The following is a 27,014-nucleotide window of genomic DNA, read 5'->3' on the forward strand; positions in this document are numbered from 1 at the left end:
CGGTTGTTAGGATAGATGGAGATGGGAGATGGAGACCATAGAAACAGAATTAGAACGCAATTATCATATCTGTGTGGTTGAGACGGAGTTCTAATTACACATTGTCATTCTGGGATGATAAATTATGATAAATTATAGTATGGGTTAAAGATTCAATGGTAGGTACCGCAAGACAGGGCTTAGGGATTCCTCATAACACATTTTGGGCACCCCCATACATAATCTCTTGAATGTAATATGGGGTACCTTCATAACCATTAAATATATGATTCTTTCATCTGTCCCATCATTTTCAGGGCATCCCAAATGTGTAAATTGGAGTGTCCAGGTTCCACAGACTACCCCCTGTAGTGTTATTGGAGTGGGGGGTGGGGAGTGTGTGGGGGGGGGGTATTTTATTTTCTCCCCTGTCCATAAATGTCTTTGCTCCACTAAGGATTACAGAGAAAATTTCACTGATGTCAACTAGATTGAAGCATTTCATTCTATCGATCCATGACATTATTCAGTTGCGCATTGGTTTCTTTAGTCTTCTAGGTCAACATATAATGACAGAAGAGAAGCTGTGTGTATATAATTATAGACAAATTGACTAACAAATAGCCTACAAATATGTCAGAAATTATAAGCAGAAACATATCCAAGTCAGGTTAAAAACAAAACCCTGAACTGCATCCCCTGTCAAAAGAAATAGTTCTGTCATCTTTGACTGAAGCCTACAGCATAGAGTATGTTCTGTATATGCAGGACAGGGTTGGATGTGGGCCTCAAATGTTGACTTTCACTCATATGGTCGAGTGGATGCGGATGGGTTATTAGCAATTGCGTGCGGGTGCGGGTAAAGAAACAGCTGACCCGCAACACTAATACCACACAGACCACACAGACCACACAGACCACACAGACCACGTAGCTCGCTGCATGAGAGATGAATGTACACAACACAATGACAAGAGAGAGTGTTAGAGACATACTCTGTGAAAGGATGCCTTATCTACTTTGAAGAACTGGTAAAATTATTGTCAGACAGCTCTGCAGCATAGTTAGGCAGGCTAGCCTAGATAAATAGGATTACTACAGACAGCTCTGCAGCATAGTTAGACAAGCTAACCTAGCTAAATAGGATGACTACAGACAGCTCTGCAGCATAGTTAGGCAGGCTAGCCTAGATAAATAGGATTACTACAGACAGCTCTGCAGCATAGTTAGACAGGCTAGCCTAGATAAATAGGATGACTACAGACAGCTCTGCAGCATAGTTAGGCAGGCTAGCCTAGATAAATAGTATGACTACAGACAGCTCTGCAGCATAGTTAGACAGGCTAGCCTAGATAAATAGGATGACTACAGACAGCTCTGCAGCATAGTTAGGCAGGCTAGCCTAGATAAATAGTATGACTAGAGACAGCTCTGCAGCATAGTTAGACAGGCTAGCCTAGATAAATAGGATGACTAGAGACAGCTCTGCAGCATAGTTAGACAGGCTAGCCTAGATAAATAGGATGACTACAGACAGTACAGTATGGGGAGCACAGAGATACCATTAGATGGCTGTCTGGCTGGTTGGATGCTACTGTCTGAGCTGAGATGAGATTATGATTTAAAGAATAAAACATTATAAAGTCATTAAATAAAACTAAGTAATATACACAACTAAAATATTTTATTATTTCATAGTAATTTCCTATTTGTCAATGTGGACCTGACAGAGACAATGGAATACTTTAAATGTTTTGGCAATGGAAGGTTCTCTATTTTTGGCATTGGAATTTCCATTAGAAAGCTATAACCATTTTGATACAATTATTTCATAATTAATTTATTGTTACATTTTTTTTAATCGAAACTGAAATCGAAAACCAGGATTTATTTTTAAATAATCGAACCGAAACCGACCCTATTTCAAAAACCACTAATCGCTCAGGACGAAAAGACAGTGTAGGCTACACTAATTACATGTGGCATGGGAGGAGAAAGCGAGAGAGAGACGAAGGGACAGAGAAAGAAGAAGAAAGAGCAAGACAGACAGACTGACAGACTAAGGAACAGGGGGTTGTAATCATACCAACCACAGACACAGAGGGTTGTTATCATACCAGCCACAGAGGGTTGTTATCATACCAGACACAGAGGGTTGTTATCATACCAGACACAGAGGGTTGTTATCATACCAGACACAGAGGGTTGTTATCATACCAGACACAGAGACAGAGGGTTGTTATCATACCAGACACAGAGACAGAGGGTTGTTATCATACCAGACACAGAGACAGAGGGTTGTTATCATACCAACCACAGAGACAGAGGGTTGTTATCATACCAGACACAGAGACAGAGGGCTGTTATCATACCAACCACAGAGACAGAGGGTTGTTATCATACCAGACACAGAGACAGAGGGTTGTTATCATACCAGACACAGAGACAGAGGGTTGTTATCATACCAGACACAGAGACAGAGAGTTGTTATCATACCAACCACAGAGACAGAGGGTTGTTATCATACCAGACACAGAGACAGAGGTTGTTATCATACCAGACACAGAGACAGAGGGGTTGTTATCATACCAACCACAGAGACAGAGGGTTGTTATCATACCAGACACAGAGACAGAGGGGGTTGTTATCATACCAGACACAGAGACAGAGGGCTGTTATCATACCAACCACAGAGACAGAGGGTTGTTATCATACCAACCACAGAGACAGAGGGTTGTTATCATACCAGACACAGAGACAGAGGGTTGTTATCATACCAGACACAGAGACAGAGGGTTGTTATCATACCAGACACAGAGACAGAGGGTTGTTATCATACCAGACACAGAGACAGAGGGTTGTTATCATACCAACCACAGAGACAGAGGGTTGTTATCATACCAGACACAGAGACAGAGGGTTGTTATCATACTATACACAGACAGAGGGTTGTTATCATACCAGACACAGAGACAGAGGGTTGTTATCATACCAGACACAGAGACAGAGGGTTGTTATCATACCAACCACAGAGACAGAGGGTTGTTATCATACCAACCACAGAGACAGAGGGTTGTTATCATACCAACCACAGAGACAGAGGGTTGTTATCATACCAGACACAGAGACAGAGGGTTGTTATCATACCAGACACAGAGACAGAGGGTTGTTATCATACTATACACAGACAGAGGGTTGTTATCATACCAGACACAGAGACAGAGGGTTGTTATCATACCAGACACAGAGACAGAGGGTTGTTATCATACCAACCACAGAGACAGAGGGCTGTTATCATACCAACCACAGAGACAGAGGGTTGTTATCATACCAGACACAGAGGGTTGTTATCATACCAGACACAGAGGGTTGTTATCATACCAGACACAGAGGGTTGTTATCATACCAGACACAGAGGGTTGTTATCATACCAGACAGAGAGGGTTGTTATCATACCAGACAGAGATAGAGGGTTGTTATCATACCAGACAGAGATAGAGGGTTGTTATCATACCAGACAGAGAGGGTTGTTATCATACCAGACACAGAGGGTTGTTATCATACCAGACACAGAGGGTTGTTATCATACCAGACAGAGATAGAGGGTTGTTATCATACCAGACAGAGATAGAGGGTTGTTATCATACCAGACACAGAGGGTTGTTATCATACCAGACAGAGATAGAGGGTTGTTATCATACTAGACACAGACAGAGGGTTGTTATCATACTAGCCACAGAGGGTTGTTATCATACCAGACACAGAGGGTTGTTATCATACCAGACAGAGATAGAGGGTTGTTATCATACCAGACAGAGATAGAGGGTTGTTATCATACCAGACACAGAGGGTTGTTATCATACCAGACAGAGATAGAGGGTTGTTATCATACCAGACACAGAGGGTTGTTATCATACCAGACACAGAGGGTTGTTATCATACCAGACAGAGATAGAGGGTTGTTATCATACCAGACAGAGATAGAGGGTTGTTATCATACCAGACAGAGATAGAGGGTTGTTATCATACCAGACAGAGATAGAGGGTTGTTATCATACCAGACACAGAGGGTTGTTATCATACCAGACACAGAGGGTTGTTATCATACCAGACAGAGATAGAGGGTTGTTATCATACCAGACAGAGATAGAGGGTTGTTATCATACCAGCCACAGTGCGTGCAGGGACAGACTCTTTGTTGATCCAGAAGGCTACTTGCGACAGCACCACCACCATAATCAGAGGGATGTACGTCTGAATCAGGTAGTAGCCTAGCTTCCTCTGTAGTAGAAAATGAACTACCATGACAGAGTAGATACCTGGAAGATAAACAGAATAAGTATCAGTAGAGAGCAGCGATGAGAGAGACCACAACAATGATATGCGAAGGGAGAAGATGTGGAGGGAGAAGACAGAGAGGATGAGGAGAGGAGAATGAAACGGCCTTGGGTGTCCTAGGATCTGGAAAGGCTGTAGAGATATAACCAATTAGAGACATAGAGTGGAGATGTCTGACTGCCCCCCGTACCCTGAGACAGATCAGATCAGGAAATAACAACCCTCTACCCTGAGACAGATCAGAGAAGAATAACCTCTACCCTGAGACAGATCAGAGAAGAATAACCTCTACCCTGAGACAGATCAGAGAAGAATAACCTCTACCCTGAGACAGATCAGAGAAGAATAACCTCTACCCTGAGACAGATCAGAGAAGAATAACCTCTATCCTGAGACAGATCAGAGAAGAATAACCTCTATCCTGAGACAGATCAGAGAAGAATAACCTCTATCCTGAGACAGATCAGAGAAGAATAACCTCTATCCTGAGACAGATCAGAGAAGAATAACCTCTATCCTGAGACAGATCAGAGAAGAATAACCTCTATCCTGAGACAGATCAGAGAAGAATAACCTCTATCCTGAGACAGATCAGAGAAGAATAACCTCTATCCTGAGACAGATCAGAGAAGAATAACCTCTACCCTGAGACAGATCAGAGAAGAATAACCTCTATCCTGAGACAGATCAGAGAAGAATAACCTCTATCCTGAGACAGATCAGAGAAGAATAACCTCTACCCTGAGACAGATCAGAGAAGAATAACCTCTACCCTGAGACAGATCAGAGAAGAATAACCTCTACCCTGAGACAGATCAGAGAAGAATAACCTCTACCCTGAGACAGATCAGAGAAGAATAACCTCTATCCTGAGACAGATCAGAGAAGAATAACCTCTACCCTGAGACAGATCAGAGAAGAATAACCTCTACCCTGAGACAGATCAGAGAAGAATAACCTCTACCCTGAGACAGATCAGAGAAGAATAACCTCTACCCTGAGACAGATCAGAGAAGAATAACCTCTATCCTGAGACAGATCAGAGAAGAATAACCTCTATCCTGAGACAGATCAGAGAAGAATAACCTCTATCCTGAGACAGATCAGAGAAGAATAACCTCTATCCTGAGACAGATCAGAGAAGAATAACCTCTACCCTGAGACAGATCAGAGAAGAATAACCTCTATCCTGAGACAGATCAGAGAAGAATAACCTCTACCCTGAGACAGATCAGAGAAGAATAACCTCTACCCTGAGACAGATCAGAGAAGAATAACCTCTACCCTGAGACAGATCAGAGAAGAATAACCTCTATCCTGAGACAGATCAGAGAAGAATAACCTCTACCCTGAGACAGATCAGAGAAGAATAATCTCTACCCTGAGACAGATCAGAGAAGAATAACCTCTATCCTGAGACAGATCAGAGAAGAATAACCTCTATCCTGAGACAGATCAGAGAAGAATAACCTCTATCCTGAGACAGATCAGAGAAGAATAACCTCTATCCTGAGACAGATCAGAGAAGAATAACCTCTACCCTGAGACAGATCAGAGAAGAATAACCTCTATCCTGAGACAGATCAGAGAAGAATAACCTCTATCCTGAGACAGATCAGAGAAGAATAACCTCTACCCTGAGACAGATCAGAGAAGAATAACCTCTATCCTGAGACAGATCAGAGAAGAATAACCTCTATCCTGAGACAGATCAGAGAAGAATAACCTCTACCCTGAGACAGAGCAGAGAAGAATAACCTCTATCCTGAGACAGATCAGAGAAGAATAACCTCTATCCTGAGACAGATCAGAGAAGAATAACCTCTATCCTGAGACAGAGCAGAGAAGAATAACCCCTACCCTGAGACAGATCAGAGAAGAATAACCTCTATCCTGAGACAGATCAGAGAAGAATAACCTCTACCCTGAGACAGATCAGAGAAGAATAACCTCTACCCTGAGACAGATCAGAGAAGAATAACCTCTATCCTGAGACAGATCAGAGAAGAATAACCTCTACCCTGAGACAGATCAGAGAAGAATAACCTCTACCCTGAGACAGATCAGAGAAGAATAACCTCTACCCTGAGACAGATCAGAGAAGAATAACCCCCTACCCTGAGACAGATCAGATCAGGAAATAACAACCCCCTACCTGTCTCTGATCTGCTCTGTCTCAGGGCAGTGGGTTACAGAATAACAGAGAAGAGGGGTGCAGAGGGAGAGAAGAGGGGAGAGAGGGGAGGTAAAGAGAGAGATGGAGAGGGGAGTGTAGTGTAGTGTAGTAGTATAGTGTAGTGTAGTAGTGTAGTAATGTAGTAATGTGATGTAGTAGTGTAGTGTAGTAGTGTAGTAGTGTGATGTAGTAGTGTAGTGTAGTAGTGTGATGTAGTAGTGTAGTGTAGTAGTGTGATGTAGTAGTGTAGTGTAGTGTAGTAGTGTAATAGTGTAGTAGTGTAATAGTGTAGTAGTGTGGTGTAGCAGTGTAGTAGTGTGGTGTAGTAGTGTAGTAGTGTAATAGTGTAGTAGCGTGATGTAGTATTGTGGTGTAGTAGTGTAGTAGTGTGATGTAGTAGTGTAGTGTAGTGTAGTGTAGTGTAGTGGTGTAATAGTGTAGTAGTGTAGTGTAGTAGTGTGGTAGTGTAGTGTAGTAGTGTAGTGTAGTGTATAGTAGAGTAGTATAGTGTAGAGTAGTATAGTGTTGTGTTGTGTAGTAGTGTGGTAGTGTATTGTACTAATGTAGTGTGGTAGTGTAATGTAGTTGTGTAGTGTAGTAGTGTAGTAGGGTATTAGTGTAGCGTAGTAGTGTAGTAGTACAGTGTAGTTGTGTAGTAGTGTAGTGTGGTAGTATAGTGTGTAGTGTAGAAGTGTAGTAGTATAGTGTAGTGTAGTGGTGTAGTGTAGTGGTGTAGTGTAGTAGTGTAGTGGTGTAGTGTAGTGTAGTGGTGTAGTAGTGTAATGTTCTAGTGTAGTAGTGTGGTGTAGTAAAGTAGTAGTGTAATGTAGTAGTGTAGTGGTGTGTAGTGTAGTAGTGTAGTGTTGTAGTGTTGTAGTGTAGAGTAGTAGTGTACTGTAGTGTAGTAGTGTAGTGTAGTAGTGTAATGTAGTAGTGTAGTGCAGAGTAGTGTTGTAGTGTAGTTTTGAGTAGTAGTGTAGTGTAGTCTAGTGTAGTGTAGTAGTGTAGTGTAGTGTAGTAGTGTGGTGTGTTAATGTAGTCGTGTAGTGTAGTGTAGTGTAGTGTAGTAGTGTATTGTGTTAATGTAATATAGTAGTGTAGTAGTGTAGTGTAGTAGTGTAGTGAATTGTATTAATGTAATGTAGTGGTGTAGTAGTGTAGTGTGGTAGTGTAGTGAATTGTATTAATGTAATGTAGTGGTGTAGTAGCGTAGTAGTGTAGTGTAGTAGTGTAATGTAGTAGTGTAGTGTAGTGTAGTGGTGTATTGTATTAATGTAATGTAGTAGTGTGATAGTGTAGTACTGTATTGTATTAATGTAATGTAGTGGTGTAGTAGTGTATTGTAGTAGTGTAGTAGTGTGGTAGTGTAGTGTAGTAGTGTAGTAATGTAGGGTTATGTAGTGTAGTGTAGTAGTGTAGTGTAGTCATGTAGTGTAACGTAGTAGTGTCGTGTAGTAGTTAATTGTACTAACGTAGTGTGGTAGAGTAATGTAGTAGTGTGTGTAGTACTGTGTGTAGTAGTGTGGTAGTGTAGAAGTGCAGTCTAGTTGTGTAGTAGTGTAGTAGTGTGTGTAGTGGTGTGTGTAGTGTAGTAGTGTGTTAGTGTAATGTAGTAGTGTGTGTAGTACTGTGTGTAGTAGTGTGTGTAGTAGTGTGGTAGTGTAGAAGTGCAGTCTAGTAGTGTAGTAGTGTAGTAGTGTGGTAGTGTAGAAGTGCAGTCTAGTAGTGTAGTAGTGTAGTAGTGTGGTAGTGTAGAAGTGCAGTCTAGTTGTGTAGTAGTGTAGTAGTGTGTGTAGTGGTGTGTGTAGTGTAGTAGTGTGTTAGTGTAATGTAGTAGTGTGTGTAGTACTGTGTGTAGTAGTGTGTGTAGTAGTGTGGTAGTGTAGAAGTGCAGTCTAGTAGTGTAGTAGTGTAGTAGTGTGTAGTGGTGTGTGTAGTGTAGTAGTGTGTTAGTGTAATGTAGTAGTGTGTGTAGTACTGTTTGTAGTAGTGTGTGTAGTAGTGTGGTAGTGTAGAAGTGCAGTCTAGTAGTGTAGTAGTGTAGTAGTGTGGTAGTGTAGAAGTGCAGTCTAGTAGTGTAGTAGTGTAGTAGTGTGGTAGTGTAGAAGTGCAGTCTAGTAGTGTAGTAGTGTAGTAGTGTGGTAGTGTAGAAGTGCAGTCTAGTTGTGTAGTAGTGTAGTAGTGTGTGTAGTGGTGTGTGTAGTGTAGTAGTGTGTTAGTGTAATGTAGTAGTGTGTGTAGTACTGTGTGTAGTAGTGTGTGTAGTAGTGTGGTAGTGTAGAAGTGCAGTCTAGTAGTGTAGTAGTGTAGTAGTGTGTGTAGTGGTGTGTGTAGTGTAGTAGTGTGTTAGTGTAATGTAGTAGTGTGTGTAGTACTGTTTGTAGTAGTGTGTGTAGTAGTGTGGTAGTGTAGAAGTGCAGTCTAGTAGTGTAGTAGTGTAGTAGTGTGTGTAGTGGTGTGTGTAGTGTAGTAGTGTGTTAGTGTAATGTAGTAGTCTCTCTCTACCTCTTTCTCTCTCCCTCTTTTTATCTCTCCCTCTGTCTCTAATTTGACATGTGATGTAACCTACAGTGGGTCCTTTACCTGTGTTGGACTTGAACGCCTCCATGGATAGCCTCTGTCCCACCAGGTCATACTGGAGCAGACTGATAGACTCCTGAGGACAGTCTACAGAAGATTCCAGACCCTTCCTCCAGGTAAAGGTGATCTCACTGCTCGTGTACGCATCTGATGTATTCAGAAACAGGTTCATTCAGTTGTCATAACATTCGTATGTATAATGTTGACAGAAACTACAAGACATCGTAGGTGTCTGAAATGGTCCCTGTTCCTTAAATAGGGCAAAGGGGATATAGAGCAAACTGTTTTGAGGAAGCTGGAGCACAAGGGTGTGAATTGACCTGTTTCAGTGCCATAAGCAAACTTTTTTTTAAATGATAAATCACTTCAAAATTACTTTTAGGGCTGTCAAACGATGTTTTAAAAATGTAATCGATGTAGTCAAAGGATTTGCTGTAATTCATCGCGATTAAATCGTGAATTTGCTCAAAATGTTTGCTTTTCCAATACCAACAACATTATATGAATATGACAGCCCTAATTCCTTTAGAAAAAGACCCAGAGAAAGGAGATCCTAGACTGACTACTCACAGCTGCCGAACTTGAGAGGACAGGCATGTCCGTCCATAGGGAAGTCCATGAGACTCATGGGACACTCTGCACTGATGGTTAGTCTGAGATACACATAGAATACATTACACTTCTGATTTCATCATCTGTGTAAAAACTGTGTATACAGTACAACACAATTGGTTTCCTATGTGCAGAGCAGCACTGCAAACGGCATTTTATTTTTCATAGTCTTAATTGACAGTCTTATTTGTCTGGGGTTCTACAGGAGGGTCCAGGGAGGAGGGGCTACCTCATGGTGAAGGGGTTCTACAGGAGGGTCCAGGGAGGAGGGGCTACCTCATGGTGAAGGGGTTCTACAGGAGGGTCCAGGGAGGAGGGGCTACCTCATGGCGAAGGGGTTCTACAGGAGGGTCCAGGGAGGAGGAGCTACCTCATGGCGAAGGGGTTCTACAGGAGGGTCCAGGGAGGAGGGGCTACCTCATGGTGAAGGGGTTCTACAGGAGGGTCCAGGGAGGAGGGGCTACCTCATGGTGAAGGGGTTCTACAGGAGGGTCCAGGGAGGAGGGGCTACCTCATGGTGAAGGGGTTCTACAGGAGGGTCCAGGGAGGAGGGGCTACCTCATGGTGAAGGGGTTCTACAGGAGGGTCCAGGGAGGAGGAGCTACCTCATGGCGAAGGGGTTCTACAGGAGGGTCCAGGGAGGAGGGGCTACCTCATGGTGAAGGGGTTCTACAGGAGGGTCCAGGGAGGAGGGGCTACCTCATGGTGAAGGGGTTCTACAGGAGGGTCCAGGGAGGAGGGGCTACCTCATGGTGAAGGGGTTCTACAGGAGGGTCCAGGGAGGAGGGGCTACGTCATGGGGAAGAGGTTCTACAGGAGGGTCCAGGGAGGAGGGGCTACCTCATGGTGAAGGGGTTCTACAGGAGGGTCCAGGGAGGAGGGGCTACCTCATGGTGAAGGGGTTCTACAGGAGGGTCCAGGGAGGAGGGGCTACCTCATGGTGAAGGGGTTCTACAGGAGGGTCCAGGGAGGAGGGGCTACCTCATGGTGAAGGGGTTCTACAGGAGGGTGCAGGGAGGAGGGGCTACCTCATGGTGAAGGGGTTCTACAGGAGGGTCCAAGGAGGAGGGGCTACCTCATGGTGAAGGGGTTCTACAGGAGGGTCCAGGGAGGAGGGGCTACCTCATGGTGAAGGGGTTCTACAGGAGGGTCCAGGGAGGAGGGGCTACCTCGTGGTGAAGGGGTTCTACAGGAGGGTCCAGGGAGGAGGGGCTACCTCATGGGGAAAAGGTTCTACAGGAGGATCCAGGGAGGAGGAGCTACCTCATGGGGAAGAGTTTCTACAGGAGGGTCCAGGGAGGAGGGGCTACCTCATGGGGAAGAGGTTCTACAGTAGGGTCCAGGGAGGAGGGGCTACCTCATGGTGAAGGGGTTCTACAGGAGGGTGCAGGGAGCAGGGGCTACCTCATGGGGAAGAGGTTCTACAGGAGGGTCCAGGGAGGAGGGGCTACCTCATGGGGACGAGGTTCTACAGGAGGGTCCAGGGAGGAGGGGCTACCTCATGGGGAAGAGGTTCTACAGGGGAGTACAGGGAGGAGGGGCTACCTCATGGGGAAGAGGTTCTACAGGGGAGTCCAGGGAGGAGGGGCTACCTCATGGGGAAGAGGTTCTACAGGAGGATCCAGGGAGGAGGGGCTACCTCATGGGGAAGAGGTTCTACAGGAGGGTCCAGGGAGGAGGGGCTCCCCATGGTGATGGGGTTCTACAGGAGAGTCCAGGGAGGAGGGGCTACCTCATGGTGAAGGGGTTCTACAGGAGGGTGCAGGGAGGAGGGGCTACCTCGTGGTGAAGGGGTTCTACAGGAGGGTCCAGGGAGGAGGGGCTACCTCGTGATGAAGGGGTTCTACAGGAGGGTCCAGGGAAGAGGTGCTACCTCGTGGTGAAGGGGTTCTACAGGAGGGTTCAGGGAGGAAGGGCTACCTCATGGGGAAGAGGTTCTACAGGAGGGTCCAGGGAGGAGGGGCTACCTCATGGGGAAGTGGTTCTACAGGAGGGTCCAGGGAGGAGGGGCTACCTCATGGGGAAGAGGTTCTACAGGAGGGTCCAGGGAGGAGGGGCTACCTCATGGTGAAGGGGTTCTACAGGAGGGTCCAGGGAGGAGGGGCTACCTCATGGGGAAGGGGTTCTACAGGAGGGTCCAGGGAGGAGGGGCTACCTCATGGTGAAGGGGTTCTACAGGAGGGTCCAGGGAGGAGGGGCTACCTCATGGGGAAGAGGTTCTACAGGGGAGTCCAGGGAGGAGGGGCTACCTCATGGTGAAGGGGTTCTACAGGAGGGTCCAGGGAGGAGGGGCTACCTCATGGTGAAGGGGTTCTACAGGAGGGTCCAGGGAGGAGGGGCTACCTCATGGTGAAGGGGTTCTACAGGAGGGTCCAGGGAGGAGGGGCTACCTCATGGGGAAGAGGTTCTACAGGAGGATCCAGGGAGGAGGGGCTACCTCATGGGGAAGAGGTTCTACAGGAGGGTCCAAGGAGGAGGGGCTATCTCATGGGGAAGAGGTTCTACAGGAGGGTCCAGGGAGCAGGAGCTACCTCATGGGGAAGAGGTTCTACAGGAGGGTCCAGGGAGGAGGGGCTACCTCATGGGGACGAGGTTCTACAGGAGGGTCCAGGGAGGAGGGGCTACCTCATGGGGAAGAGGTTCTACAGGGGAGTACAGGGAGGAGGGGCTACCTCATGGGGAAGAGGTTCTACAGGGGAGTCCAGGGAGGAGGGGCTACCTCATGGGGAAGAGGTTCTACAGGAGGGTCCAGGGAGGAGGGGCTACCTCATGGGGAAGAGGTTCTACAGGAGGGTCCAGGGAGGAGAGGCTACCTCATGGTGAAGGGGTTCTACAGGAGGGTCCAGGGAGGAGGGGCTACCTCATGGGGAAGAGGTTCTACAGGGGAGTCCAGGGAGGAGGGGCTACCTCATGGTGAAGGGGTTCTACAGGAGGGTCCAGGGAGGAGGGGCTACCTCATGGTGAAGGGGTTCTACAGGAGGGTCCAGGGAGGAGGAGCTACCTCATGGGGAAGAGGTTCTACAGGAGGATCCAGGGAGGAGGGGCTACCTCATGGGGACGAGGTTCTACAGGAGGGTCCAGGGGAGGAGGGGCTACCTCATGGGGAAGAGGTTCTACAGGGGAGTCCAGGGAGGAGGGGCTCCCTCATGGGGAAGAGGTTCTACAGGAGGGTCCAGGGAGGAGGGGCTACCTCATGGGGACGAGGTTCTACAGGAGGGTCCAGGGACGAGGGGCTACCTCATGGGGAAGAGGTTCTACAGGGAGTCCAGGGAGGAGGGGCTACCTCATGGGGAAGAGGTTCTACAGGGGAGTCCAGGGAGGAGGGGCTACCTCATGGGGAAGAGGTTCTACAGGGGGGTCCAGGGAGGAGGGGCTACCTCATGGGGAAGAGGTTCTACAGGAGGATCCAGGGAGGAGAGGCTACCTCATGGTGAAGGGGTTCTACAGGAGGGTCCAGGGAGGAGGGGCTACCTCATGGGGAAGAGGTTCTACAGGGGAGTCCAGGGAGGAGGGGCTACCTCATGGTGAAGGGGTTCTACAGGAGGGTCCAGGGAGGAGGGGCTACCTCATGGTGAAGGGGTTCTACAGGAGGGTCCAGGGAGGAGGGGCTACCTCATGGTGAAGGGGTTCTACAGGAGGGTCCAGGGAGGAGGGGCTACCTCATGGGGAAGGGGTTCTACAGGAGGGTCCAGGGAGGAGGGCCTACCTCATGGGGAAGAGGTTCTACAGGGGAGTCCAGGGAGGAGGGGCTACCTCATGGGGAAGAGGTTCTACAGGAGGGTCCAGGGAGGAGGGGCTACCTCGTGGGGAAGAGGTTCTACAGGGGAGTCCAGGGAGGAGGGGCTCGGGGCTCAGGTTACCTCATGGTATAGAGGACGGTCCCGTTCTGCATGATGCGGAACAGCTTGTTGGGAGTGGTCATATTGTGGGCGATGGACTTCCTGGAGTTCCTGAAGAACGTGTCGGGTGTCCAGATCTTATCCACCATCTTGTTGTTGAGACGCAGGATCTCCACGGCGCCGTCGTACTTCAGCCTCTCGTCCACCCAGGTCTGTCTGAAGAACATGTCGATGGTGTACTCCTGAGGAGGAGATAGAAGTCCGGGCATTAGATGACTGATCACCAGACAGGTTCTGGATCTAGAATGTAGATCTAGAATCTATATTCTACAGTCCTGAAAAAGGCCAGAGGAATGTACAGTATGATATGCAGGTCCTGCTCCAAACCACAGACATAATACATGTGTTTCTAACTAACTGTCTACAGTTAAATCCATTCGACCAAGCCAGTCTAGAGAGATTATGAGATGATTAGGACAATAACTACCTATAGATATTCATTCATCAATGCATTTGAGCATTCAGTTTGCTTGACATATTGATCTAGAAGCTGAAATAAACATTCTGCCAGACCAGGACCCTCCACTAGTTAGTGTATTGAAACAGACTAATCAAACTAAATGGCTCATTATCTACACTATAAAGCAGTCTACCCATAAGGCAGCTGTGCATTGGAACATTTTATTTTAGGAATGTTTATTGAACCTTTATTTAACTAGGCAAGTCAGCTAAGAACAGATTCTTATTTACAGTGACGGCCTACCCCGGCCAAACCCTACCCCGGCCAAATCCTACCCCGGCCAAACCCTAACCCGGACGACGCTGGGGCAATTGTGCGCCGCCCTATGGTACTCTCAATCACGGGCCGGTTGTGATACAGCCTGGAATCGAACCAGGGTCTGTAGTGACTCCTCTAGCACTGAGATGCAGTGCCTTAGACCGCTGCTCCACACGGGAAGCTCAGTTGTCACCCGTATGTAATGACAGTATGTAAACATAACATATAAAGTTGCTCATTTACATTCACAGTTGCTAATTTACATTCACAGTTGCTAATTTACATACATTATGTGACAATAAGCCTATGTGGGAATATGCTGAGTGTCTCTTACCATTTCCACATCTGATACTGGTCCAAAACTGGTGACGAAGATATCTGTTTTCACCTCTGTAATCATACCTGAAAAGGATATAGTGATTTTAATTGTTGCCCATTAAAATATGGAAAAGCTGTAGACTATAAACAATTATTTTAGAGAATCTAATCAGGTAAAAATACTGTACAATGTAATATCCCAACTAGGCTATTTCACATTTATTAAATGAAAGGTTCTGTAGATGTAAGATACAGGAAAATAAATCAGAATAGAGGTCTAGGACAGTCCCACCTCCGGATCCTGGCCGCAACCGGTTGTCATATCCATCTAGTAGTCGGTCCAGAATACGGGTGATGTTTTCACCTGCGTAGCTTTCTTGTCCATAGACACGGCCAACACTGAAATCAATACAATAATAATTGATGGAAGTTTATGCTGCCCTGTGTAAGCCTATAAACTTAGTAGGTTGAACCTATTAGGATTGGTATGTTCATTATCATACATCATATATATACATTCAATAAACTATAGAGGCCTACCCAATGATACAATTACAAAAAGGTTATTTTACTCACCAGGTCAAAGTGACCAAAATCAGAATCATGATACCCATCCTTGCCAGCAGGTTATGCAAAACGTTCCCTGTCAAACTCTGAGTGTAAATTAAATAGTCAGCCTTTCTCTGTCCTCCGCTAGTCTAAACTGAATGTATTTTAAACACAAGGATTTGTGAAGTAATCGAATTAGGAGATTAGCACAGAAAATCCAACCCATGTTTAGACTGGGACACTTGTTAGGAAAAGAAAGTGATAACAGAATAGATGGAGAAATGTAAACATTTGAACTGTTATTGTATACTCGGGGAACTATACTCTTCCAGTTGTTAAAATGTATAATCTCGGATGGAATTTCAAGGCTATGTGTGTTATTATTATATATTATTTTTAGATCAAGATTCTTGACCCCTTGACCATTGCGCGTCTAAACAGCAGGTGGCGCTCTCTGTTCCTTTTTTGGCGGTTCAGCCACCGGAAACTCAACTAGCGAGGAAGTAACTCCAGAATGTTTCTGGAAAAACTAACTGACTGGCGTAAACACTGTGCTATACAATTTTGGTCATATTTTCTAGCCAGCTTATGCGTATAAGTATATGTTTTGGAATGGTTACAGAACGTTGTGTCGGTACAAGTTAGGACCTGAACATCGTTTGAGAGAATAAACATTTAGCTAGCTAGCCGGTTAGCTAAGTATCAGATCAGGAGGCGTGAGAGGGTCGCTAGTCAGCAGCATGTCGGTCCACTTCGAGGAGAGAAGTGGTGTTATCCCGTGTAAAACACCATGGGGAAACTGGTCCCAAACCATGGAGGAGGTATTTATTGAAGTGAATGTACCACATGGGACGTCTGGCAAAGAAGTCAAATGTAACCTGGGATCCAAACAGATAGAACTACACGTCAAAGGACAACAAGTGTTCAAGGTAGGCATCACAACAAACACATTTCAAAGTAACGTAGCGAATGTTAATAAGGGTTAGCTACATGAACAAAATCAGAACATTCTGGAATGAAAATGGATGGCCCCCCCTTTAGTAAAAATATATTTAACTTAAAACCCACCCTGAACGTTTTTGCAGAGAAAAAACAACACAAGTAAGTGACCCTCCTTTACCCCAAATAATAATCCAAAACAAAGGGGATATCAGAGAACATGTCTGTTTAACTTCACTTCTTGGACAGACCAAAGCCTTAGATATGCAGTTTTATAACGTGTTCTTAGTCCTAAGCATTACATGGATGGCACACAGGCCTGCGGGCCAGAAGGTTATGGATTCGCAGACCACGATGGACAAGAGTAGGGGTGGAAAGATCACCTTTATAGTAAAAGCATTGCATGATTCTATCATCATGTTTTCAGGTCTGAGGAAAAATACCCTTTTCATAAAAATGTCATGCAATTCTAAGTCATTTTAGACTAATATTTTTTAATACCACACAAATTACTGAAATTCCAGGCTAAGACTGGGCAGAGAGATTGGCCTAATGTCTTATCACATTTCTCCAATGCCAAATCAGTGTTTCTTGTTTGCAACGAAACTGTCCCTATTTGCAAATAATTAAATCTGAGATGTCATTAGGAATCTGAGCATGGTACTTATAAAAGTTAGGCCTACCTTTCCTACCGAGACAGGCCTACCAATGCAGAAAAATGTAAGCTTTAACTGCTGGCTACTCTTCCATGTCTTATCCCAACGAGAGGTCACCAGTGTTTCCTTAAAAGTTGTCAGGATTTAAACATCCTTCTATTTTACCGAAAGTTTATAGCTTAATCAATTTGATTACTTCCCAAGCAAAGTCTATTTTTTTGTCTCCTCTGCTAAAGGTTGTAGCTCCGCCTCTAAACATCAAAGAAAGGAAACCATATGCATCATGGTAACTTCTTCACGTGTATTTTAAAGCTTGTTTCTAGAATAAAACATTGCCGAACAAAACGCTGTTATACAGTAGATCACTTTATATGATCAGATCCGTTTTTATTTTCTTCAAAATCTTAAACTAACACGACAGGGTAGGTCTGGGCTTTTTGCCCTTTTCTTTAATTAAAGATAGGCCTATGGCATACCCCCTCAATTTGAGTCTTGGTTTTAACTTACCTTACCTCCATGTCAGTGACAGACTGTTATTTAAAGAGTGCATGGTGGGTGAATGAATTGACAGACAAATGTATGGATATAGCAGCCAAATTCTGTCAAACAGGTAGGCCAACCAAGGTTGCCAGGTGCACGGTTTTTCGGCTGGCTTCCGGGTTGGATGCGCGCTGTGTTAAGAAGCAGTGTGGCTTGGTTGGGTTGTGTATCCGAGGACGCATGACTTTCAACCTTCGTCTCTCCCGAGCCCGTATGGGAGTTGTAGCGATGAGACAAGATAGTAGCTACTAAAAATAAAAAATAAACAATTGGATACCACGAAATAGGGGAGAAAAAGGGTTTTAAAAAAAAATGATGTTGAGATGAATTATGCTTATTTGAATTGAACTTTTAGCACCGTGAGCTGTTGATTTTGAGTTAATTGTGCCGTTGCTGCTTCACGTTTCAGCACTGGAACGTCTTATTGTGAAGTCAATAACTCTGATAAATACATCAGGGGTAAGAAACATCTTGTTTTTAATCAATTATAGTAGTAGCAAGCTATTGAAGTTGATCTCCCTCTTCTTCATGCCCTCTGTCTCAAACCGAACAGAACATCAGCTAGTCCACAGGCAAGCTATTGAAGTTGATCTCCCTCTTCTTCATGCCCTCTGTCTCAAACCGAACAGAACATCAGCTAGTCCACAGGCAAGCTATTGAAGTTGATCTCCCTCTTCTTCATGCCCTCTGTCTCAAACCGAACAGAACATCAGCTAGTCCACAGGCAAGCTATTGAAGTTGATCTCCCTCTTCTTCATGCCCTCTGTCTCAAACCGAACAGAACATCAGCTAGTCCACAAGCAAGCTATTGAAGTTGATCTCCCTCTTCTTCATGCCCTCTGTCTCAAACCGAACAGAACATCAGCTAGTCCACAAGCAAGCTATTGAAGTTGATCTCTTCTTCATGTCCTCTGTCTCAAACCGAACAGAACATCAGCTAGTCCACAAGCAAGATTCTTTTCAGAAGAAGCCTTTCCCCTGAACAGCCATTGGTTAGGCAGCACACAATAAAATGTTTTTGATCAGCAAGAGATTCATGGTTGGAGTATCCATTGCCGTGTGTAATGCAGCCTAGTTTATTTAACACCATCCCAGCAGCTATCTTAGAAATATAACTTTGGTCTGTGCTTCTCCCAGCATGCACTTCGTTGCCAATAGCAGCTATGGATCATTTGATTGAGACGACACTAAATAGCCTATAGGCACACTTGATATTGCACACCCAGCAGAAAATCAGAGATGAGGGACACATCAATATGTAGCCTAATAAGTAACTCATTCTAAAACATTGACATTTCATAAATTACATGACCCTCCCCTGGACTAGATGATTAAAAAAATACTTAAAGCCTCTCCTTGACTGCAATTGGAAAAAGCATGACCCTCCCATGTAATCAAATGTGTACATGCTGAGGCCAAACTCATCTAGTTTTACCTGCATAGGAGGTGACTCCCAGATAATTACCACGACATGTATTTTCCCAAGTACACATTATTCAATATAGCTACATCTTTATATACATGTTACAACAGTTATCTACAGAATGGTTTCTTGGTGAAGGTGCTTCTCTCTGATTCAGGTCAGCCTAACGTAGCAGGTGTTCCATTTAAGTCATTTAGCAGACAGGAAGTTAGGTTAAATACTGTATCCCTGAGAAACTTCTGGCAAACCCGTATATGCTAGATTCAGGTGAATTTGTAAAACTGCAAGCTTATTGGTCTGTTTTTAATTACCGGTTTATTTGCAAGTAAGATTGTGTTTGCTTATAGTCATGTCTCTTGTACTTCCAGGGTAAATTATTTGGCATCACTGTTGCGGATGAAGGAACGTGGACATTAGGTGGGTTTCTACTAATTCAAAACAATGGTTGAATGTAAACCTTGCATAATAAATCAGTCTTTCACTCCCCATCCCGTGGATAAGTCATTAGCAGATATTGGTTGAAAATAAAGCCTAAGCGATCACTCTCCCCCTCCACACGTCTTTTCCAGAGGACAAGTGTCTGATCCGTATCGTGTTGATGAAGACAAACAGGGAGGCAGGTAACTGCTGGTCCTCTCTGCTAGAGGGAGAGTACTGTGCTGATGCCTGGCTCCAGGACCAGATGCAGAAGAAACTAACTCTGGAGAGGTTCCAGAGAGAGGTGAGTCATACGACAGTCCCACTCAGAGCCTAAAACACTTGACTATGGCCTCTTTCCTTCATCTGTAAAACATGGATAGATGGAGGCATATTAACATGCAGGCTTTCTCTCTACATTAAATCAATGTTGCTGTGTCAACAGAACCCTGGCTTTGACTTCAGTGGAGCAGAGATCTCTGGGAACTTTGCAGGTGGTGGGCCAGACTTCTCCAGCTTGCAGAAGTGACAGTTGTTAAACAGGAAAGGGGACCCACCCCACAGTACAGTATGCCCGAGACTGTCAAATGGACACTGTTGAGGCTTGCTAAGGCCTAGGGGTGAAGAGATTGTGCTGTGTTTATAACCAAGTGGGAAGGTGGTATTTACCACATACGACTGGGGAAAATCCATTTGAAGGCCCCTCCAACTGGTAATTACTGGTGGGAAACTACTCTTAATTTAATATATCGGCTGTCATCCCTGAGCACCGACTTGTCCCACATGCTGACCTCTTGTCACCTACAAATTAAATGACATTTTCAGCAGTTAAATCTAAATGTTTTTGAACACTAATTTGTTTATAAGCATGGTGTTTCTCAACCGTTCAAAGCATATGAATGCAGCCAACTGATATTTTCAACTTCACAACTGTAATTACCACCTTCCCGCTTTGGTTATGAACTCAGTTCAGGATGAGCAGTTGCCTTTGGGCAAAGAACAGACAATGATTAGAATATTCTATAATTTGAAACTATAAGCCATAACTGTACAAACCCACATCCTGCCTTTTCTTTCAACCCTTGTATGGATTTAGGATTGTCTTTTTTTTATTCTGCCTAACCTGTCAGACTGCATTGCCACAATTCAGTTTAATAGCTGCCGGTATGGAAATTCTGCTGTGGATTTATAATAAATGTCTGAAAAGTCGTTTTGATGGATGTGGTTTCAGAACATTGACAGTGCAACCAAACAGCTTTTCAATATCGTTTTATTGAAAGGTGTAAACACATGGGTTGAACAGGTGGTGCAATTCCAATCTTAAGGAAAAGTTTTCAAATTCCAGAACATCAACTTCAAATTCTTAACGAACAACTTCATTTTTCAGATCAATTGTGGGGCCTATGGTCAAATGCAAATCACAAACTAACTTAATTTCCTATATCTACTGTGCTTACCTAAGTGACTTAAGAGTGCATTTATTCAAATGGTTGTTTTCTAAAGGCTAAGATTTTGCCATAAAATAAAGGTAATTCAACATCGCATTTCGTGATCGTTGTTAGTAACCGTTGTTAGTAATAGTTAACATTACATTAGAAGATAGTGGTCGTGTCCAAAATATCACCCTAGTGGGATACCATGTCATCCACAGCCAGTTTCAGCATGCTAACCTGCAAGCTAAAAACCAATGCATGTGCAGGATCACCTCACCACCGAGGAAACCTCACCACCGAGGAAACCTCACCACCGAGGAAACCTCACCACCGAGGAAACCTCAAATGTCCTCCACAAGTATAATAAAAAAACATCAATATTTCAATAGTAAAAAAGGAAACGTTCGCCTTGGGTAGAGGAGTGTGCATTTAGGCCAGTTCATCAACCTAGGGTGGAAGTTAAGGGTTTTGGGTCCGATTTCTTGGTTCCATTGTTTTTGCATTTTCACAAAACCCTTCTCCCTCCTCTTCCACATAGTGGACTGAGGACCTAGGTGGTTCTATACTTCATTGCTTAAAACCAGCAACCACGATAGAATACTATGCAGAGTATTCATGTTGGTACTGATTCAGATAAGAACATACTGTATACACGCGTGCAAGCATTTCAACCAGGAAGGATTTAACCTTCGCTAGGTGGCAGCGGATAAACCCACTCTTGACCGGGCATTACTCCCTTAGTGTGCCTTCTCAATGGCACCCTATTCCCTTCAAAGAACAAAAGCAGCTCTTATCAAAAGTAGTGCACTATATAGGGACTAGGGTGCCATTTCAGATGCACACTTAGTCAATGAAGCAGATGTAGGCTAATAAATAGTGAGCTTATTCAAAAAGTACCATAAAAAAAACAGGAAATGGGGAAATAAGTTTGTTACAGGTTTTCCCCTTAAAGAACTGCATCATCCATAATGCAGTTCTGTAAGGGAAATAGGTTAGTGATGGAGGTAGGTGACCACATAGCAACAGCAGAGTACCAGAAGTTGTAGTTTTTGGGGGGCTTTTAGGCAATTTCTTTCCTCCATTTAAACTGAAAAACAATGTTTTTTAGGGGAGAAGTGGTAACCTACTCCTTTTGTATCGGTGTACTCCTACTTTTGTATCAGTGGTCACCCAGCCCCAGGGTTCAGTAGGCGGACTCGGGGATTGTGGGCATATGGGCGATCTTGTAGTAGCTGTGTTTCAACGTGCGTTGCGTTCTGCCAGAGAGGATCCAACGAAGCCTCTGGCTGTTGGGCCTGGAGACCCTGGTGGTTGAATACTCAATGAGACACTTCATAACCAACTCTGTCACGATAACCAGGTCTCCTTCTCGGACCTGAGGAAATACGAAGAAACGGCGGAGAGGAAAAACAGAATTATCATGCAGAACGTCCGAGCAGCAATTTCTTTTAAAACCCTGTCAATCAGAGAGCTTTTGTTGGTCCGTTTCCCCCTTTGTATCATTAACAACCCAGAGAAGGTTCCCAATTCCAAAGGTTCTAAAATGGAACATGACCTACATGTTCAATCAACTTGACTACATTTGCCAGGAACCCTCAACATTAGGTAATTCGTTGAGCAATTAGTCCTTGGTGCTCCAACACGCAGCAGAGCTCCACACCTTATTCTCTGTAGCGACTGCAATACTTTTGACCAGGCCCATAGGTAACCATTCAGGACACAGAACACCTTCCGATGCTGGGTTGTGTTCACTCGGCACCAAACGGGGTGGGAGGGGGGACCTTGGGCTAGTCCAATAAGAAACTTGTTTTATTTGAGCGTGTCTTTTCCTCTCGTTTTCCATTTCAAACATTTACTGTTGTACGCCCTAATGAACACAACCCTGTTACAACAGACATGTTTGGGGAGTGATGACACTGGTGGTAGCCTGAATCCCAGAACTTTTTGTAACCTCATGCCAACAGCTATTCCCAATGTTTGGTGTGACAACAGACGCAAGACAGTACAAACAGATCGGAGTCCAGGCTAGCTGGCTAGACAGTAAACACTCACAGTGAGTTGCTGCTGTAGACACTGGAAGGTGTTGAGCAGCTGGTCTATGTGCTCATGGTCATGTTGCTCCTGAAGCTCCAAGGCCAACAAGGACAGGGCAAGCAGAGAGGGCTGTGGAGAGAGAAAGAGGGGGAAGAAAGAAATTAGGTTAGTATGAAAACTAAATATTAAGAGTGATCTTTTTATATATACATTTTACAGTTGGTTTGAAACTATTTTGAGTACGTCTTTCACCCTCAAAGCTCATAAACCCCTTTCCCAACTGCCCAAAATAGGCCGAGATGCAATGTCACAACATGGCCTAGCCTACATGCCCCTTGCTCCTGTATTTTATAGTCAAGTTAAATTGGTTTTCCTTGACACATAGTATTGAGATATTCTGAATTAGACAAACACATTTGTTTTGACACAGAGAACTACAGTATCTTACCTTGACTTTGGAGAAAGTGAAAGAGCAATGGCAGGCTTTCAGCTGTGCTTCTAGTCTCTCAACGTTCATGATCTCCTTGCTATGGAGAGAGAATTTGTTTTAATAAATTAATGTTCAAGTTGCTTGTAGAGTAAGGTATAAGAGATAAAGGGAAATTGTCTCATATGTAAATGACATGATGCACTGAACAAAAATATCAAACGCAACAGGGGTGGTGATACAGTCCTTGCCATAATATGGACCTGTTAATTGAAATGCATTCCATGTGACTACCTCAAAGCTGGTTGGGAGAACGCCAAGAGTGTGCAAAGCTGTCAAGGCAAAAGGGTGGCTACTTTGAAGAATCAAAAATATATTTTTGTTACTACATGATTCCATGTGTTATTTCATAGTTTTGTGATGTCTTCACTAGTATTCTACAAAGTAGAAAAATAGTAAAGAATTGAGAAAAACCCTTGAATAAGTAGGAGTCCAAACTTATGACTAGTAGAGTATATATGTGAAACTGAGTTTTAGTTAAATGCATCAACTTTATCCACATGATCCAAATCCCCCTGATATCCAGCCACTACGTTTGGAGAATATTCACGGCATGTTTGAACACAAGCAGTCAGACAGGCTCAATCAGCTGCTTTGTGGAACGGCTTTATAATGAGCAAATAACACAACAGCTGATTTATCTACTAACCTAGTGCACAAGTTGACTGCAGGTATTTCAAAAAATATTCCTAATTATTTAAAAAACGTATTAAATCATACTGTGGGGTATCTCAAAATAGCCTGATATACGGTATCAGGGGGTGTCAAAGTCATTTTTCACCGGGGGCCACATTCGGTCTCCCACGAAGACCGGAAGGGCGAACTAAAATCAGGTGATTATTAGCGAACTGGACACAGTTAAGAAACATGTAGGTCCATTATCCTTTCTACCATTTGTCATTTTAAAGTGTATCGAGTTAGTATGTTATTTTATTCAAAACACCCACAGGCCGAATGCCATATGTTTGACACCCTCGATATATACAGAATACCGTCCAAGCCTACTATATCTACAGTCATCGTACCAGTCATCTTCAAGCGTGTCCTGTATCCGGCTGTAGAACAACCTGAGGAAGTAGAGGGCTGTGGGGGCTTTGACCTTCCAGTAGAGTTTCTGCAGAATGATCTTCTCCATCCTCATCATGTCAGACACAGTGAAGCGGTTCTGGCTGATCCGGATCAGCTCGTTGGCCATGGGGACATTCTTCTTCTCCTCCGTGGTCTTTACAGCGATGTAGAAACAGGACAGGCCCACGCATGACAGGTGCTTCGGCTGGATCTGGGGATGGGAGAAAGGTTAAAAGGTTATGTTTAAAATTAGTTCTTGAATGTCATTCATTTTAGGGGTAATCGGTGAAATATTTTCACAGTGAAGAGCCTGTACAAGATTCTGATATTACAGAATAGACATGTATGATTTTACAGTCCTTGCACCAAGTTAAGTCATTTGTTTCCCTTCCCTTACTTACTCAGCTAAAACCAAATGAATAAAAAGACAGATTGGAATAATTCCTAATCAAACCATGTCTGATGTCCAGCCCTTACCTTCATGACAGCTAGGAAGCGGTCCAGCAGGTTGACGGCCAGGGAGAAGGTCTCTGCGCTGAAGCCAAAGAACCTGGTCAGAGACAGGAGGTCCTTCACCTCGTACTCCCTGAGCCGGGCGGTCATCCTCAGGCCGTTGTCATGGGCCGTCTCAATGATCCTCAGCCCGCTCAGCTTGGGCTGGTACCTGAACTCCTGGTCAGTCAAGGCCTTCAACTGCGCAGCAAAGGCCAGAGCCCCTGGTCCAGTCACTGTGTGAAGCATCTATGGAGAGGGAGAGAATGTAGTTATGCCATTATTAAAGTACATTATTCATTCAAGGGAATTGATTCATAAGAAGGGTGGGTATCATTTGTGGAACGTTCCAACAGGAATCTGTTCCAAAAACTTGGTACGGTACAAGGATGCCAACGAACAATGCATGCAAAAAGTAGCACAAACAATTCACCTAGCTAACTCGCTGCCGAATAGGCATCAACTCACCACGTTAGCTTATTCTTAATGTTTGTCCATGGGCTACCAGAGTGAGGACAGACATTTTGTCGGAATTAACGCGTTAAGTGAAAAAACTTCGTATGCGTTTGTTGGCAACCTTGTTATTTACGAAGATTTTTATTTATTTTTACGAACAGATTCCTGTTGGAACCCACCCGAATAAGACCTTAAATATTAAGCTTTTTCCAGTTAGGACAGTAACCATTTCGTTACGTCTGTGTAAGAAGAGGGATAGTATTGATAATATTTCACATAATCCATGAGTAGCCTAGCCTACTTAAAACAAGTTTGGGGATGTTTAGGCAGTATGTGTCACACTGGTACTGGTATGTTGGAAACGTGTGAATATTTTGGGGAAGTAACTGCCCAAAGCTATTACTCCTAATATTGAGCCCATTACACTCACTGGAGTATCTGATCTAGGCTTTGAAAAGGCTTTTAGGCTACCAGTGCCAGCCACTGGCAGCTGGTAAGCTGTGACTTTAAAAAACAAAACAAAAATAGAGCTCAAACTCTGCTCTTAGCGAACATGTGTTTTGAGTTGCCTTTCTAGCTAATACCCCATGTTAGAGTTGACATTTCCTCTTCCAATCATATAATGTGGAGAGATCAAAAATAATGAAAAGTACCTACAAAATAAAGTACTTCTCAAATGTTGATGTACTTGTCCTTGCCATTATAATTCACCTGATGATTAGACGTATGATGTGGGTTCCTGGATCGCCGGTTTACCTGGGAGGGGGGTCCCTGGGTAAGATACGGTTCAAGTCCCCTGATCTAGCTGATTACAGTATACCGTCATGTCCTCCTTCTCCCCGGTCACCATGAATATGTATAACGAACTGGATCGAACTGGTCTGAAACCTACAATAGGGGGTGGCAACTTACTACTTACTGTATGGGACATGTCTGGACATGTTAAAAAAGTAGCTCGTCTATCACATACACCCGCCAAATGATATAAGTATCTCTCTGTGTAAAACCGTTAGCAATCCAGTTGAAACGAACATTAAACCAATACCATTTAAAATAGAAAAACGACAAAATCTTTACTAGTGTGAGATGTGAACAAATAAAAAGTTAAGGAGCCTGCGTCATTACGCAGCGAGGTCTGCGTGATGTGTCAGGACATGTTCCCTGCCGGTAGAGACCAACGGAGGATCCGAAACACCGACGGTAGTGACTTCAACAACTTATACATATTTCGGATCCAAACAACAAGTGTCTGCATTATCAATTGGATGTTATTGTTAAAATTGCATCTACAACAGAGATTATTCACAAAACAGGCGATTTTATGAGTTGAAGGCACAGCAAATGGACAGTAGGCCAAGGCAAAATAAACCGGTAACCCGTCAAGGCTACAAAAGCAAAAATAACTAAACGACCATTTAGGATATCGTTGAAACAATATGACTACATAACGACACGGTTCACCATTGTAACTAGCGCCTGGAAATCAACGAGAAAGATGTATAATGGTGAAAATGAGTGCTCTTACCTTGTATTTGATATGAGGAGAGTTGGTTGTTGCAGTGGAACGTATCCAAACGTATAAAAGACAATATTTACAGGAACAGATTACAGTAGGTACTTCAAAATAAGAAAGCATTCAGCAAATTTAATTCAACCTCCTATGCACACCCCTTACCCTTGGCGTAAGGCGAAAGAAAAGGTTTTTTCAGCCTTTAGTACTACTCCAAGACCATGCCCAAAAATAGCAAGGTCTAATTGGCCAGTGGTGAAACGACACACACTACTTCTCCGTTTTTATTCGATATAAACCCATCCATCAGCAACAAAGTCACACCCTTCACAGTAGTGGGTGGGGTTATGTTATCATGGGGAGAGTAGAGGCAGGTCTTTGGAGAAAGAA

The 27,014-nt window shown here is 44.2% G+C and overlaps 2 protein-coding genes and 1 pseudogene across 3 annotated transcripts; 1 reads left to right on the forward strand and 2 right to left on the reverse strand.

Moving 5' to 3' along the window:
* LOC118363915 (gamma-aminobutyric acid receptor subunit alpha-4-like) overlaps window positions 1-15,339 on the reverse strand; it is a 45,555-nt pseudogene extending 30,216 nt beyond the window's left edge.
* A 306-nt stretch (window positions 15,340-15,645) lies between these two features.
* On the forward strand, window positions 15,646-20,353 carry nudcd2 (NudC domain containing 2). The gene is made up of 4 exons (XM_035743893.2): window positions 15,646-16,098; window positions 19,096-19,144; window positions 19,297-19,448; window positions 19,590-20,353. Exons 1-4 carry the CDS (start codon window positions 15,910-15,912, stop codon window positions 19,671-19,673), a joined length of 474 nt encoding a protein of 157 aa, XP_035599786.1. The 5' UTR covers window positions 15,646-15,909; the 3' UTR covers window positions 19,674-20,353.
* Window positions 20,354-20,396: 43 nt separating this feature from the next.
* On the reverse strand, window positions 20,397-26,819 carry LOC118363222 (cyclin-G1). Of its 2 annotated transcripts, none has more exons than XM_035743891.2 (6): window positions 26,640-26,819; window positions 24,644-24,907; window positions 24,124-24,377; window positions 23,060-23,138; window positions 22,630-22,740; window positions 20,397-21,952 (listed from the first exon to the last, which is right to left on the reverse strand). In XM_035743891.2, exons 1-6 carry the CDS (start codon window positions 26,748-26,750, stop codon window positions 21,761-21,763), a joined length of 1,011 nt encoding a protein of 336 aa, XP_035599784.1. In that variant the 5' UTR covers window positions 26,751-26,819; the 3' UTR covers window positions 20,397-21,760. The 2 variants fall into 2 exon arrangements, with proteins under 2 accessions (XP_035599784.1, XP_035599785.1); XM_035743892.2 differs by lacking the exon at window positions 26,640-26,819 and adding an exon at window positions 25,826-26,126.
* Window positions 26,820-27,014: the final 195 nt, after the last annotated feature.

This window comes from Oncorhynchus keta, chromosome 30 (assembly GCF_023373465.1).
Source record: "Oncorhynchus keta strain PuntledgeMale-10-30-2019 chromosome 30, Oket_V2, whole genome shotgun sequence".
In the NCBI taxonomy this organism is placed as follows: Eukaryota; Metazoa; Chordata; class Actinopteri; order Salmoniformes; family Salmonidae; genus Oncorhynchus; species Oncorhynchus keta.

Bases quoted from the DNA above. Each gene is read 5' to 3' on its own strand.
- nudcd2 (XM_035743893.2), top strand. From the start codon at position 15,910: ATGTCGGTCCACTTCGAGGAGAGAAGTGGTGTTATCCCGTGTAAAACA. The intron at 16,099-19,095 runs GTAGGCATCACA...TTGTACTTCCAG, and splicing joins AAGGACAACAAGTGTTCAAG to GGTAAATTATTTGGCATCAC. The intron at 19,449-19,589 runs GTGAGTCATACG...CTGTGTCAACAG, and splicing joins TGGAGAGGTTCCAGAGAGAG to AACCCTGGCTTTGACTTCAG.
- LOC118363222 (XM_035743891.2), bottom strand. From the start codon at position 26,750: ATGCTTTCTTATTTTGAAGTACCTACTGTAATCTGTTCCTGTAAATAT. The intron at 24,378-24,643 runs GTAAGGGCTGGA...TCCCATCCCCAG, and splicing joins GCTTCCTAGCTGTCATGAAG to ATCCAGCCGAAGCACCTGTC. The intron at 23,139-24,123 runs GTACGATGACTG...CTCTCTCCATAG, and splicing joins GACACGCTTGAAGATGACTG to CAAGGAGATCATGAACGTTG.